Raw genomic sequence first — 13258 nt, forward strand, 5'->3', positions numbered from 1 at the left:
ATCCTCCCCCTGAATATAATATAATCATCCAGTATCCACTACTCACTACATAGTACATACAGAGTACTCCGTAGTAAATCCCTAATGCACCCATCTTGAAGACTTGACCGCATTCAGTATAGTATAGTATGGTCACATGTTCAGTGAGGTTTTTTGATGACTAATCCAGTTTTGGTTGCCTAAAAGGGAAGGCCCAAACTGCCAACTGACTTGGGTTACCCATGGGCATGATGGGCCATATATATGTACCTACCAAATCTATAAACGAGATGTATGATCTATTAACTAGTTATTATTTATTACTTGGTAAGTAAGGTCATTAAGCGAAACTCCAAAGCTACTACTAGTAGTGATCTGTACCACATACTCCCTACACAGTACATGTATATATATATCGACTAGCTTTCTTCAAAAATTTGTTACTTCATATATTCTGTACAATAATATTTCTTACACAAGTACTCTGTACATACAGCGTATGTATACCTAAAATCTTGTAACTATCGATAAGATAATCCCTCCACGTGACGGCTGCAGCCAGAGCTTGAAGAATAGGCTGACAATTTGACAATTTGCTCCCAGTTGCAACACTCTCTCATCCACCCCTCTTTTCTCTTGTCATCCGTCTTAAGAGTAACTAGTTAACTATGCTTACTTGCTTACTGCTAGCATGAACTTTTAATTCGAACCTTCTACCACCATGGCTTCTGATTTTATCGGGTACAATGTTCTTGTAACCCTTCGAGCTCCCCCCGATGCCACCGTGCAAGGAGTGGTAGCTGATGTCATTGGGCAGCGCTTGATGCTTCGAAATGGTATGCACCTGGTTTATTGAACGCATCGGCTACTGTGACTCGCATTGCTCTCTAACAAGTGTTTTCTAGTGTCACTCTCATGGATCAGCGAGACGCTCCCGGCATATTCCATTGAAGCCCCCGACATCGCGGACCTTTCTCTAGGACCCACGAGTAGACCCGCTTCGCAAGCTCGGTCTGTCTCCCAGGAGAAGCAGCGCGTAGCACATCCCTTTTCTGGACCTCCGGCGCCGCAGTCTTTCCTTGACCCGGCAATTTTAAGCTTCTCAAAGCCCCCGGCTCAAATTCCAGCAGGCCAACAACCTCCACACAGCTCTGCAGACGGCTCGATCCCCCCCTCCTTCCCTGCGCAGAATGTGGCCCATGCCCAACCGCCAGCTCATACAACAACACCCACAACGTTACACGAAGCCTTTAGTAATCTAGAACTGAACGTGGACAGTAGGCTGAATACGACTCAGTCCGCGGTGCAGGCGAACGAGCTAGTACAAGTCCCTCCTCCCCATGCAGGGGGAACGCCACAGACACCACATGCCCCTGGTCAATATTCTAACAAACGCGGCCGCCGGGGCGGCAACTCCAAGGGATTGGGCGCATATAACGAACATGATGGGGCCTTTAACACAAACCCGAAAAGCAAGGGATGGCGCCAAACCGCATTTGTCGAGCCCTCTAGCCCGAATTTCCCCAAATCCCCCCAGGCGTACAAGGAGCTAGGCTCTCTGAATGGAAGACGGCGGAAGAAGAGAAGTAGAGGGGGCTATATTGAAGAACCTAGTGGTTGGGCTACCGAAGATGCGACGGATATTCAGGAGATGGGAGAATTCGACTTTCAGAGCAACCTCTCGAAATTCGATAAACGGAAGGTGTTTGAAGAGATCCGTAACGATGACACAACTGCCGACGAAGCGCGTCTGGTGAGCTTCAATAGGAGAGTTCCCAAACCGGGGACGAACGGCGGTAAAAACTTGCATTGGACGGAAAATGTTCTTGATAGTCCCGAGGAAAGCGATAATGGGGCCACTGACCGAGAGCCAAGCGATGCGAAACTCAGTAGTTCGAACTATTCTGGACGCGATCTATCTAGGGCATCTGCTCGCGCACAAGGATCCCGAAAGGGAAGTGCGATACTCGGACAGCCTCTTGTTCCATCTCAGCTTAATACTATCGGGCGCAGTCAATTAAGTACCTCCCGCACTACCAGCCCCCTCCCTACGAAAACTGCTGTATCTGCCTCCCCAATCACAGGCTCGAGCGTCGCCGGAACCACTTTGCGTCTTGCTACCACGAATCGAAGCTGTCCGACAGTCAGCCCCCTCCAGATTCTGGAAGTGGAGCAGATTGCCGTTACTGAGCTCGGATTAACCGAGGATATGCTCACTGAAAATGCCGGGAGGGGTATTGCCGAAGCTGCTGTGGGCCTTCTATCCAGTGATGCGGCAGCGCCGACCATGCTGGTACTTACCGGAAACCACCGTACTGGAGCAAGAGCTATCTCTGCTGCACGTCATCTCCGTAATCGTGGACATCGGGTGACTGTATGTATGCTGGGAATCGAACACGAGACCGAGCTGCTGGAGAACTGCCGTAAACAACTCGAAGTGTTCAAGAAGATTGGTGGTCGGGTGTTGAGATGGGAAGATCTTGCGGTGCGACTGTCGACATCGGAATTTGGACCGGATTTGGTTCTCGATGCTTTGTTTGGCATCCACATCGCCTTCAATGACCTCCGGACGGATGATCAAGCCACAGCATTTGAGATGATATCGTGGGCCAACCGGAGCAACCTCGATGTCTTGTCCGTTGACGTTCCGTCAGGGTTATCTGCAACAAATGGTAAGTGGTTTGATTGCCCCCAGGTAAATACATCATCTAACCACTGTATGTTCCTGCAGGCGAAGTTACTCTGGTTGAGGGGGGTCAGCTGTGCGTCAATTCCAAGTCAGTTGTTTGCCTTGGAGCGCCAAAGACCGGACTCGTGAATGCTCTAGTGGCCGGAGAGGGTGCCTCATGGAGTCTTTCCGTGGCCGATATTGGAATCCCTCAAATTGTTTGGAGAAAATATGGCACTCGCCGACGACATGGGATTGACTTTGGAAACCGTTGGGTTGTGCCTCTCCGCTACCAGCCCGCTGCTGCTTGAGAGGCGATATCGGATGACTATCAGTGACCATACAATACCATCAGGCGTTCTGCTAGGAAAAGCAATTGATTCTGATATTTTTACCAAGAAGAATGTGTGACATTGATGCTGAAAAATGGCGGCTATTGAGGTTATTTCCGACGCCACCTTTCCGCCCATACCTCTCAGTAGCGAGCCGTTGCTCTACGCCCAAGGATTATTTTGCATCATTCTCAGGTAATTCCAGCAATAGCAACAATGGTCGCCATCTGTGGCTAGACCTAGCTTTTCTCTAATTCCCTCCAGCCTGGTTCGGGATATGCCCAAGTTCTTTTTATACATAATCTCCCCACGACATGACGATCCGGTATCCTTCTCAAACCCTTCCCATCTAAAGTCCCTGGGGGGTATATCCTTATTAAACCTACTTCGGTCAAATAACAACAAGCCCTGACTCATGGAAGCTCTAGTTAAAAAGTATAGGTACGACTTCTCTATTTCGATTCCAGTCAATATCTAGATCTCTCTCGCCCTATGTTCAGAACTTTATTTAATAGTGTCTTCTATAATAAATGTGGTGCGTAAATGGAGCATGTCGATGCAAGTAACCTCCTTAACCCTATAAAATCCTCATAGCCCGCCGAACAAGCGGAGAAAAAAAGCGTGTTGGTGGAGGAGGCAATGCAGTCATTTGTATGGATATGTGGAGTCCTGAGGCATTACTTAGACAGGATTCCAGTCTAACCGAAAACGGCTAGCTTGCGCTCTTGCAATACATCATTTCGTTCCGACTCCAAACGCGAGGACAAAAAGATCGTGAAGGTCCCATCGAGCTGCTCTCGCGCCAAATTCTTGTCGCAAAGATGGGGAAAGGTATGTATTTCATGGTTGTACTCTATAGTTTGCTATTGAAAAGCTGACATGTTCCTCCGCTAGGAACTGATAAGCTTTACGTACGATACGATCTCGCGCGCGCAATCTCTGGACGGCCCCGTACTAATCACAAATCTTTGACAGATTACCCATTCAGAGTGGGCGTCGGAGGATTCGTATTCTGCCAGCGCAGGCGCTGCTGCGGGACGGGTAAAGCGAGGAGTTGGCGATGCCTCCTTCAAGCACCTCCCCTTCAAGTTTTGTTCCCTATCCTTGCAACCATTCGAGCACCCGGTCTGCACGGCGTCGGGCACGATCTTTGACCTGACCAACATTCTACCCTGGATTAAGAAACATGGAACAAACCCGGTGGATGGCACACCTCTCAAGAGCGCGGACCTCATTAAATTGAAGATCGCGACCAACGACTCCGGGGAATACATGGATCCCGTCACGTTTAAAGTTTTGACCGATAATACGCATATCGTTGCACTACGAAACACAGGGAATGTTTTTGCCTGGGATACCGTCGAACGGCTGAATATCAAGGGCAAGCTGTGGCGAGATCTCGTCACAGATGAAGAATTCACCCGGAAGGATATCATCACGCTACAGGATCCGCAGAACATCGAGTCCAGGAACCTGAGCTCGTTCAATTATCTGAAGGAAGGCGAAAGCGGGTTGACCGACGAACAACTGCGGGAGAGAGACGATCCGTCCAGAAAAGTCAATACGAATGCCCTGGGAAGCTCGGCGAAGATCTTGAAGGCTCGAGAGGCGGTAGCCAAGGCTCGTTTGGAGAGAGCGCAACGTACGGGAGTAGCAGGGACGGCCAAAGGGTTATCCAAAACTGACGGTGGCGCGAATGCAGCTTCTTTGCACAAGACTGCGGCCAACCAATCTGGCAAGCCGGTTCCCTACAACGCGGCAAGACACACCACCGGTCTTGCAGCCGCCTCGCTCACCAGTACGGGAGTTACCCCACATACTTCCGGAGAACTTGCGTTGTTGTCCGATGAAGAGTATATGCTGAAGCGGGGTCGGGTAAAGCAGAAGGGATATGCTCGACTCTCCACTACGTCTGGGGATATCAACTTGGAACTACACACTGAGTATGCGCCAAAGGCCGTCTGGAACTTCATCAAGTTGGCGAAGAAAGGCTACTACCGCGATGTAACCTTCCACCGCAACATTAAGGGATTCATGATCCAAGGAGGAGACCCTACCGGCACTGGAAGAGGGGGCGAGAGCATCTGGGGCAAATACTTCAACGATGAATTCGATGGACCTCTGAAACATGACTCCCGGGGAACGCTGAGTATGGCCAACAAAGGCAAGAATACGAATAGCAGCCAATTGTAAGTCTTCTTTGTCGATCCCATGGCAGTGCGTGCGAAAAAAAAAAAAATGATGCTGATTGACCTCTTCTTTCTAGTTTCATTGCCTATCGCGCTCTGCCCCATTTGAACAACAAACATACAATTTTCGGCCACGTTATTGACGACCCAACTCCTTCATCGGCCACATTGAACAGCATCGAAACACACCCAGTCAACCCAACAACCAACAAGCCCACCCCAGATATCCGCATAACTGACGTGACGATCTTCGTTGACCCCTTCGAAGAATTCTTGAAACAGAAGCAATCGCAAGAGTCAGCAGACAAGGGAATCACCCCGGAAGAAGAGGAGCAGAATGCTCGACGCGCCGAAGACGACCAAGTTACCTGGACCGGAAAGAGGGTCCGTGGTCCCGGCGCACACTCGAAGGAGGACCGCTCGGTTGGCGTAGGAAAGTATCTCAAAGCTGCCCTGGCTGAAAAGGCTGGACAGGAGGAAGATGAGATTGTTGAGTTCGTGGACGAGGAGCCGGCACCAGAGCCGATGAGGAAGAAATTCAAAGGGTCTGGTGGATTTGGAGATTTCAGCTCCTGGGATTAGAAAAGCCCCTGGCCGGCTTTCCCCCCTATATTCCCAAGACATGATTCGCTGTGCGTTTAAGCCGCGATTTGGCCTACTAGGTACCTACCCTACCAGGTCCGGACGTACTAGATCTCATTCGCTGTACATTTATGACGGTGTGAATAGCTGCAACTAACAAATGGAATTCCGAAATCACCATGCCTATGTGCCTGTGGTGGATATGGAATGTCCTGGAAGCAACTGCCAACTAACTGCCTTACGTTTTGCAATCGGATTGTGCTTACCGCGGGTGAAGAGTTAAGCTTAGCTCCCATAACCAAGCTGCTATTCTCTACAATCATTGCACTTCTGTCCTAAAGATAGACATGTGTATATAAAATATATGACTTGATAATATCCCGTATAAACATTGCACAAGTATGTATAGTAGTATGTATAGCCTTTATTAGGTTATCCCAATCTCTGAGGTAAATTGCTAAAGTCCTCTTCAAACTCCACAATTGTGTCAAGAACCACCTGCACCTCCTCAGCAGAGAGCTTTTTGCCGTCCGACAAAGCAAGCGAGTGGGCTGTTCGTACTGCGTTCTTGATCTGGCGTCCGTTGGGGTCAACTTGGGCGAAACTAGCGAGGGTCTCTTCCGTCCAGTCAGCTTCACTGTAGCTAGAGGTTCGTTTGAGGAACAGCCGCCAAAGTTGCATTTGAGCCTCTTTCTGTAAAGGTCGGTAGGAAAGCATAAGATGGATGCGGCTTCGGAAGGCTGGGTCGATTGCATCCACACGGTTTGTCGTGAGAAACATGATGATAACCGCTGAAATATTCCCAAATGCGGAGGAAGACTGTGGTTTTACATATCTTTAGAAAACGAATCCGCAGGGTACATGATTAAACCCACTAGAAACAATGGAATTCCGCGCGAGGTCATGATTGGAGCGCTTTTCAAGAAAGACATCCATCGGCCTCATCCACTAGAAGGATCGCCCTCCAGTGTGCGACAAGTTTGAGGACTCGACTCAGGTTGGATTCTATAGATTCAAGATCCGAGCCTCAATCACCAGCCATCATAACGTACAAAAGGTCGCTTGATTTCATCCGCGATGCTCTCGACAGTAGCGGTCTTTCCTACACGCGGAGGGCCATGCAGCAGGAACATGCACCCTTTACCTTTATTTGTAATGAGGTCATCAAATTGATCGTTTGACTGGGTTTGTTGCTTTGCTAGAGCGCGGACGAGTCGCACCTGGTTCCGGGGGTAGGAGGAGGGTCTCGAATGCGTTCTCATCGAAGTCGATATCTTGAATGTGGTCTACTTGGAACCAACACCCAACGTTTTTCACTTAATGAGAAACCCGCCACTCTATGGTAGCTCATGAGATAATCTTCCTCTGTGATAGGATCTGTTTCTCCCTTCATGATGCTCAGGGTAATGCCTTCATGTGCCATGTGCTTTTTGAATGACAGATTATCAAGCATGATGCGTCCGCTGATCTGGTTTGGGAGTCAGTATCTGCGTTAGATTTCGTGATCGGGACAAGGAAAGCGTTGGCATCCGCGAAACTCACTTCGATTGGAACTTCTGGAAACGAATCCTGCGAGAAAAGGCCGAATAAACCTGGCAACACGTTCATGTTTCACTGCGTATGCCTTGCCGGAGTATGAACGGTACTGTATGCCGGCAAGCGTGCAGAACTTTTTGCCTCGCGCAATAAACCTCTCTCTCTGTGTATGCCCAGCCGTGTGATATTTGAGTGGATATACTGGAAGCTCTATGATCTCTCTAGTTCCTCGATACTCGTTAATTTGGAAGTTTTCACGGAAGTAACCAAAAGACTTTCCGTCATGAGAAAAAGCCCTGGTTACGATGCCCAGGTTAGCAGGGTCTCCGAAGATTCCACCACCCTCGATATAATCGGCTCGTATCAGCTTGTGAATAGATTCAGTCGGACCGGAGCCGGTCACAACTAGCTCCCCGGGCTTGAGAAGCATCCATAACTCGCGATACTCGATGCTGGGCTCCTCCGACGAGACCACTCGAGCTTCATGCCTCTGCAAGTCTTGACGGAACTCTTTCCCAACAAACGTCACGGCTAGGAGTATGTGCATCCCAGAAAGGCCGGGAACATGCTCTGGGTTCTCAGGTTAGAGTCCCAGGGGGACTGGAGGAGGTTTAACAGGGCGAGGCGTTCCTGGGGGCCGGCGACGAAGATCCCTCGCGTTTCGATTATTGGGGTTGGGTGTGTTGTTGTTGTTGTTGCTGTTGACCATAGAGCGGCGAGTTTCGGGTGGTATGAGAGCGCGTATGCGTGGAGAGTGTGCTCCGTCTTTGTTAATGTCGGAGGAAACGCGATGACGCGCTGCGAAACAGCTCATAGCGTAGTTGTAGACGAGCTCGAGGCCGAACTCGTCCAGGATCTGGGAGAGATAGTCGACTTGCCCGTGTTTTGGCGGATCCCTGCTAGGGTCCTTGGAGGCAATAACCAGTCGAAACAGTCGTCGATGGCTTTCTCCTGTTGAGTCACGTCTCTCTGCACCAGTTTTCAACCATGCTGGGGTTTCTTTGGGTGCGATGGTTCGATGCTCGATAGATTGCTGGTTTGAGGTTTCGGCCCTCCACAGCTCAACAACCTCGATGCAGATCCTCATTTATATTCTACGGAGTAATGCTCGATTATTATTTAAGACAAGAGATATATACATCTGGATTACTTGTCTAGATTGCATTCGGAGGTCATAAGAACCTCTCGCTATCCCACTGGTGTCGTCTTTAACATGCTCTATTTCAGAGTCTAGTCCCTTACTGAATAATAAAATGGATATCAATATCGGCCAGTCATAGAAGAAGAAGAAGAAGAAGAAGAAGGAGATCAACTCCAAGGTAAAAGAGGGGAAAGTATAAAGAGTTCAGAATATGGAATAACAGCTCGTTCGCAAAATATCAACGGGCTTCAGCCGCTTCTGCGATAAGTTCTTCTAGATATTCTTGCTCGAAACCCTCGTCATTAGCCGCTCGGCTGAGTTTAGGCTGTTTCGGTTTTATAAGATCGCTAACGTTCACTAGATTTCGGTAGAAGTCAATGACTTTGGGGTGTACCATGACCTTCCGTGGATCAAATCGGGTCACCTGGAGGCCAGCTTTAGAGGTGGCTCGACTCAGGGCAACGTAAGCTTGTCCTTTCTCGAAAACTCGGCCCAGATCAACCTTCACACGCTGAAGCGTTTGACCTTGGGCCTTGTGGATTGACAAAGCCCAGGCAAGGATCAACGGAACTTGCTGTCGTTGAGCTTGAACTTCGCCATTGGGTAGCTCAATCTTCCAACTTTCCGGCTGGCAAAGTAGATGCCTTTCTGTTCCATCAGGCTGAACAAAACATACCAGCGGCCATTTTCGGCTAACAACAATACCTCCGTCTTTATGGGCAAGACCCTTGAGCTTTTTGCGGGCACGCGCAGCTCTCTCCTCGTCGGCGTCGTCCCACTTGTCGCTGGTAAAGTCATTCTCGTTCTCTACATAGACGTCGAATGTTGCCTCGTCCATAAACGCAACGACTCGGCCAATCGACCCGTTCACAAGGGATTCTTCCATATTCTTAATTAACATAACCTGAGAACCCTTTTTGAGGTGAATCACAGGCGGTGCCATGCAGTTACCAAGCAGCTTCTCACGGACCTGCACGTCTTGGATGGTTCCGGAATCAATTGCATTGAAGGTCATCATCTCGCCGGATAGCCTCCCCATCCTGGCAGCATTGGCACTTTCTACTTCTTGTCGGGTGGGAAACCTGGATTCGGGTGTCAGCATTGGTCACACAGACCGGGAAAACAGCCTTACAATTCGGTAGCCTCCAGAGAATCATGGAAGTCGAGAGGACGAGAGAGTTCTCTAAAGGCCTGTATGGTGCGAGGGCTGAGTTTACCCAACCGCATTTCGTTGAGCATCTCGGCAAACTCAGGGTCACGTTGACGGAAAACGTGCGTTAGGAGAATGGTGTGTTCTATCGCGGTGTTCCAGCTAGCTGCAGCAAATGAAAACTTTGCTTCGCGATTATGTCCCTCTGGGACTGGCGGTAATTGAAAGAAATCGCCTGTCACGACGAGCTGGATGCCACCAAACGGCCGGCCATTATTTCGAATTCGTCGGGCAACTTCCTCAAGCTTATCGAATAGATCTCCGTCGACCATGGAAACTTCGTCAACAACGAGTACTCGGGTCCGCAGCCAGCGGTTTCTTGCCTTCTGGTTTCTCTTGATCTGTAGAAAGTTTCAGCAGGTGGCCACAGGTACAGCGGAGTAAATTGGCAGACCTTTTTGACAAGCTCCGGAACGGGCTCTTTGCCCAGCCCGATCCCCGCGAAACTATGGAGAGTCACACCCTCAATATTACAAGCCGCAAGACCCGTCGACGCTGTGACTGCAATCCTATCCGGTTCTTTCCTGTACTTATCCCGCAGCTTCTTAATAATCTCCCGCATCAAGACGGATTTACCTGTTCCCGCAGAACCGGTAAAGAATATACTCTTCGACTGCTCAACCACAGCTTTCAAGACGTGACGTTGCTCATCGCTAAGGAATATCGACGCCACTTGAGCACGGGACGAATGTTGCCTGGAACCCGTTTGCGCTTTCTGGTTCTTGTACTGTCGACGGAGTTCCTTTTGCTCCTCCTTGATCGCACTAGCTGTCTTGTTCCACGGGGCAGTTGAACGAGGTCGAACAGGCGTCTGCAGCCTCTTTGGCTCGTCATCTACCACGATAACGGCTTCCTCCTTTTGTTTCCACGGTACAGTTCGAGGAGCGGCTGGTTTTTGGAAGTGGGAGGGCGGCGAAGAGGACCATGAGTATTGTATGCTGCTCGAAGGTGCGGGGTTCTCATCACGAGGGGGGGGAGGCAGGTCAGGGTATTTGATGTCGGACTTGACATTCTTGATTGGGGTTGAAAATGTTGGTAACGGGAGGTCGTATGGCGCTAGAACATCACTTGATCTCGCAGACCCGAAAGACGACTGTTCCTGGGTGCTGGCCTGAACGTTGGGTTTCACAACTCTAGCAGGGGGGATAAACGGATCCGGTGCTTCGAAGTCCAAGTCATCGTCGTCATCGAAGTCATTCTCGTCGAAATATACCGCGCTGTGCAGGGACCCCAGTGCAGATTCGCCGGTCGTGATCGTCTCGATTTTGCGCTTCACACCAATCGACTGCGGAAGCGGAGAATTGGACGGCACATTTCCATTGATTCCCAAAAGGTTCGACTGGAGTGGCTTGGCCGAAGTCACTGAATGGTCCTTGACTGCCTTCTTGAACATCACGGCTGTTTGTTCCGCGGCGTGCGAGGGTCCGGATGTCGCGTATCTTGAGGCAGTTTGCGCGATCAATACCGGACCATTTGAAAAGAATTTGTGAATAGCACTTGAAGATTGGAAAGTGCCCCTGGAAATGTACATAAAAAGAGCGGTAAATTAGGGGATGATTGGAGTAAGTGAGAGTATATCCGCAACACTATAATTTTACCTGGTCAAAAGCTCAGATTTCCTTTTCTGAACAATCACGGCGCGTGACGCGCCGATAACAAGGTCATGTGACCGCGACGCGACCCCAATCAAAATTACTCACATCTGATGGAAAATCCACAGAAAATGGATAAAAATCTAGAGTTCCAATTATTTGAAAAAATCAGACAATAAATATGGTACTTCGATGTCTTATTATCCACGCAAAATAGCAAAAATTGGCGGTATTGCGTTATTAGTTGGCTTCGCTCCTCTATAGTTATTTAAAAAGGGTTTACGATACGATAGTTGGTGCCTAAGGCAGGTAATAAAATATAGCAGCGACGATAAAGCATGGTCAATATAATATGCAAGAGAGCCGGAAATCTTTCCTTTTTTCTGGGAAACATCCTAAGAAACAAACTCAAGCCTAAGCCATAGTTAGATAGTTATTCTTTCATATACGGAGTAATGTTCTTGGGCAGCTAGTCTATAATGCTAAGCAGGGATATTCAACCAGTCTGTGAATAATGGGCGGAAATACATTTCCCCTCCAACATCCTGTAAAGAATGATCTCAGAGTCAGATATTGAGCCCCCGATTTCCCCCTCATTATTTGAATATTTAAGTCTTTCCATCGTCGGATATTCATCTTGAAGATCTAAGCGGGAAAAAAACCCCTCAGGATCAAAGAGACCCCCGATGGTTGCGGTTCCCAAAAGTAAGGGATGCCTCTCATGTTTGAGCCGCAAGGTCAAGGTGAGTGCGATCATAACTATGTATTGCCAGAGAAGGATTTCTCCCATATGGCCCTTCCACTGGCATATGTTTGATGATACCGTGGGGAAATGAAAGAGCTAAGTCTGGTGTAGTGCGATGAGACGCATCCTCAATGCCTGCGATGCATCAAGAGAGGCGTCCAATGCCCGGGCTATGATCGCCGGTTCAAATTCCATGATCAGACATCTCGCCTGAGGGAGCGACACTGCCGTGAATCTGCAAGTTCTTGCAGGAATCTTGTACAGAGAGAATACCACCAAAGATTATTACCTCGAGTTACGATTGACGAGACCATTGAGCCGGGTTTGAATCAAGAAGCCCTAAATATTCAAACCAAGGAGCTATTCCATGGCTTCGTGATGTACTATTTGCCTGGGATATACTCCTCCTTCTGCTCGCGTGTCGAGGTTAATTGGATGGACTTTGTGCGGAATAATTGGCTCACATTCCCTCCAGCACTGGTATGGGCGATTCGTGCACTGAATGTTTTTCACATGGCTGCCCAAAAGGGAAATTCCGAGGATCTACTAAACGCCCGACAAATGTATGGTCGAGCAATAAGAGACTTTATATCTCTTCTGCAGTCGCAATCCGCGCTGACGGATGAGTCTCTGGCAACTGCAGTGCTTTTAGGAGGGTACGAGATTTTGGATGGGAGTTGCCCACATTCTTGGGTTCTTCACTCGCGGGGCATTCGCCAAATCATGTGCGCTCGTGGGCCAGAAGCGCATAAGGCTGGCATGGGCCGTACGCTAATGCTTTCCTTTCGACCTTTTCTAGTCGCGGAGGCGTTTATGCATGGAGAGCCTTGTTTCTTAGGCCAGCCCGAGTGGACATCGATGGTAAACGACATTGCTAGGACGGAAGACCGAAGAGGACAAAATAGCCTACTGGGTCCAACAGTAGATTACGCATTTAACGAGATCGCCAAGTGTCCTGGCTATTACATAGCCTCGCGGAGCATCCTCACATCCAGCGATATACCAGATCCATCGGCCTTGCATGGTCTAACTGAGGGAATGTCACGCGCTAAGGAGAATTTACTTAGGCTTCAAACTATACTGATCCGTGGATCAGGGGATACACCGCCCGCAGCCTCCTTTTCTAGCCCCATCTCGTCGACGCATGCATCAAAAATTGTTCACCTTACTGGACATGGCATAGGCTCTGCAATCGCACTAATAGATAAGCTAACAACTGCAGTTCAAATTGACCTCAACCGGGAGATTCCTCGACATCGGGTTAGCCCGCTATCCGGCTTTAAT

At 49.1% G+C, this 13258-nt stretch overlaps 4 protein-coding genes across 4 annotated transcripts; 2 read left to right on the top strand and 2 right to left on the bottom strand.

Annotated features, from left to right (window-relative positions):
* Positions 1 to 700: 700 nt before the first annotated feature.
* P175DRAFT_0507051 (uncharacterized protein) lies at positions 701 to 5750 on the top strand (the record flags this gene model as incomplete). Its single annotated transcript, XM_040898237.1, has 5 exons — positions 701 to 815; positions 885 to 2651; positions 2711 to 2925; positions 3955 to 5168; positions 5246 to 5750. The coding sequence occupies 5 exons, from the start codon at positions 701 to 703 to the stop codon at positions 5748 to 5750; spliced, it is 3816 nt and encodes a 1271-aa protein (XP_040757011.1).
* Positions 5751 to 6182: 432 nt separating this feature from the next.
* On the bottom strand, positions 6183 to 8373 carry P175DRAFT_0554850 (uncharacterized protein; the record flags this gene model as incomplete). Its single annotated transcript, XM_040900587.1, has 6 exons — positions 6183 to 6569; positions 6803 to 6970; positions 7054 to 7218; positions 7293 to 7342; positions 7392 to 7856; positions 7932 to 8373. 6 exons carry the CDS (start codon positions 8371 to 8373, stop codon positions 6183 to 6185), a joined length of 1677 nt encoding a protein of 558 aa, XP_040757012.1.
* A 1380-nt stretch (positions 8374 to 9753) lies between these two features.
* On the bottom strand, positions 9754 to 11294 carry P175DRAFT_085974 (uncharacterized protein). The gene has a single exon (XM_040901119.1). It carries the CDS (start codon positions 11166 to 11168, stop codon positions 9816 to 9818), a length of 1353 nt encoding a protein of 450 aa, XP_040757013.1. The 5' UTR covers positions 11169 to 11294; the 3' UTR covers positions 9754 to 9815.
* A 621-nt stretch (positions 11295 to 11915) lies between these two features.
* P175DRAFT_0415671 (Zn(II)2Cys6 transcription factor domain-containing protein) lies at positions 11916 to 13045 on the top strand (the record flags this gene model as incomplete). Its single annotated transcript, XM_040893072.1, has 2 exons — positions 11916 to 11972; positions 12086 to 13045. Coding segments are annotated over 2 exons (1017 nt in total), but the record flags the coding sequence as incomplete, so codon positions are not given.
* Positions 13046 to 13258: the final 213 nt, after the last annotated feature.

The sequence above is a fragment of the Aspergillus ochraceoroseus genome, assembly GCF_002846915.1.
Source record: "Aspergillus ochraceoroseus IBT 24754 chromosome Unknown P175scaffold_1, whole genome shotgun sequence".
NCBI classification, from domain to species: domain Eukaryota; kingdom Fungi; phylum Ascomycota; class Eurotiomycetes; order Eurotiales; family Aspergillaceae; genus Aspergillus; species Aspergillus ochraceoroseus.

Excerpts from the sequence above, each read along its gene's own strand:
- P175DRAFT_085974 (XM_040901119.1), bottom strand. The coding sequence starts at position 11,168 with ATGTACATTTCCAGGGGCACTTTCCAATCTTCAAGTGCTATTCACAAA.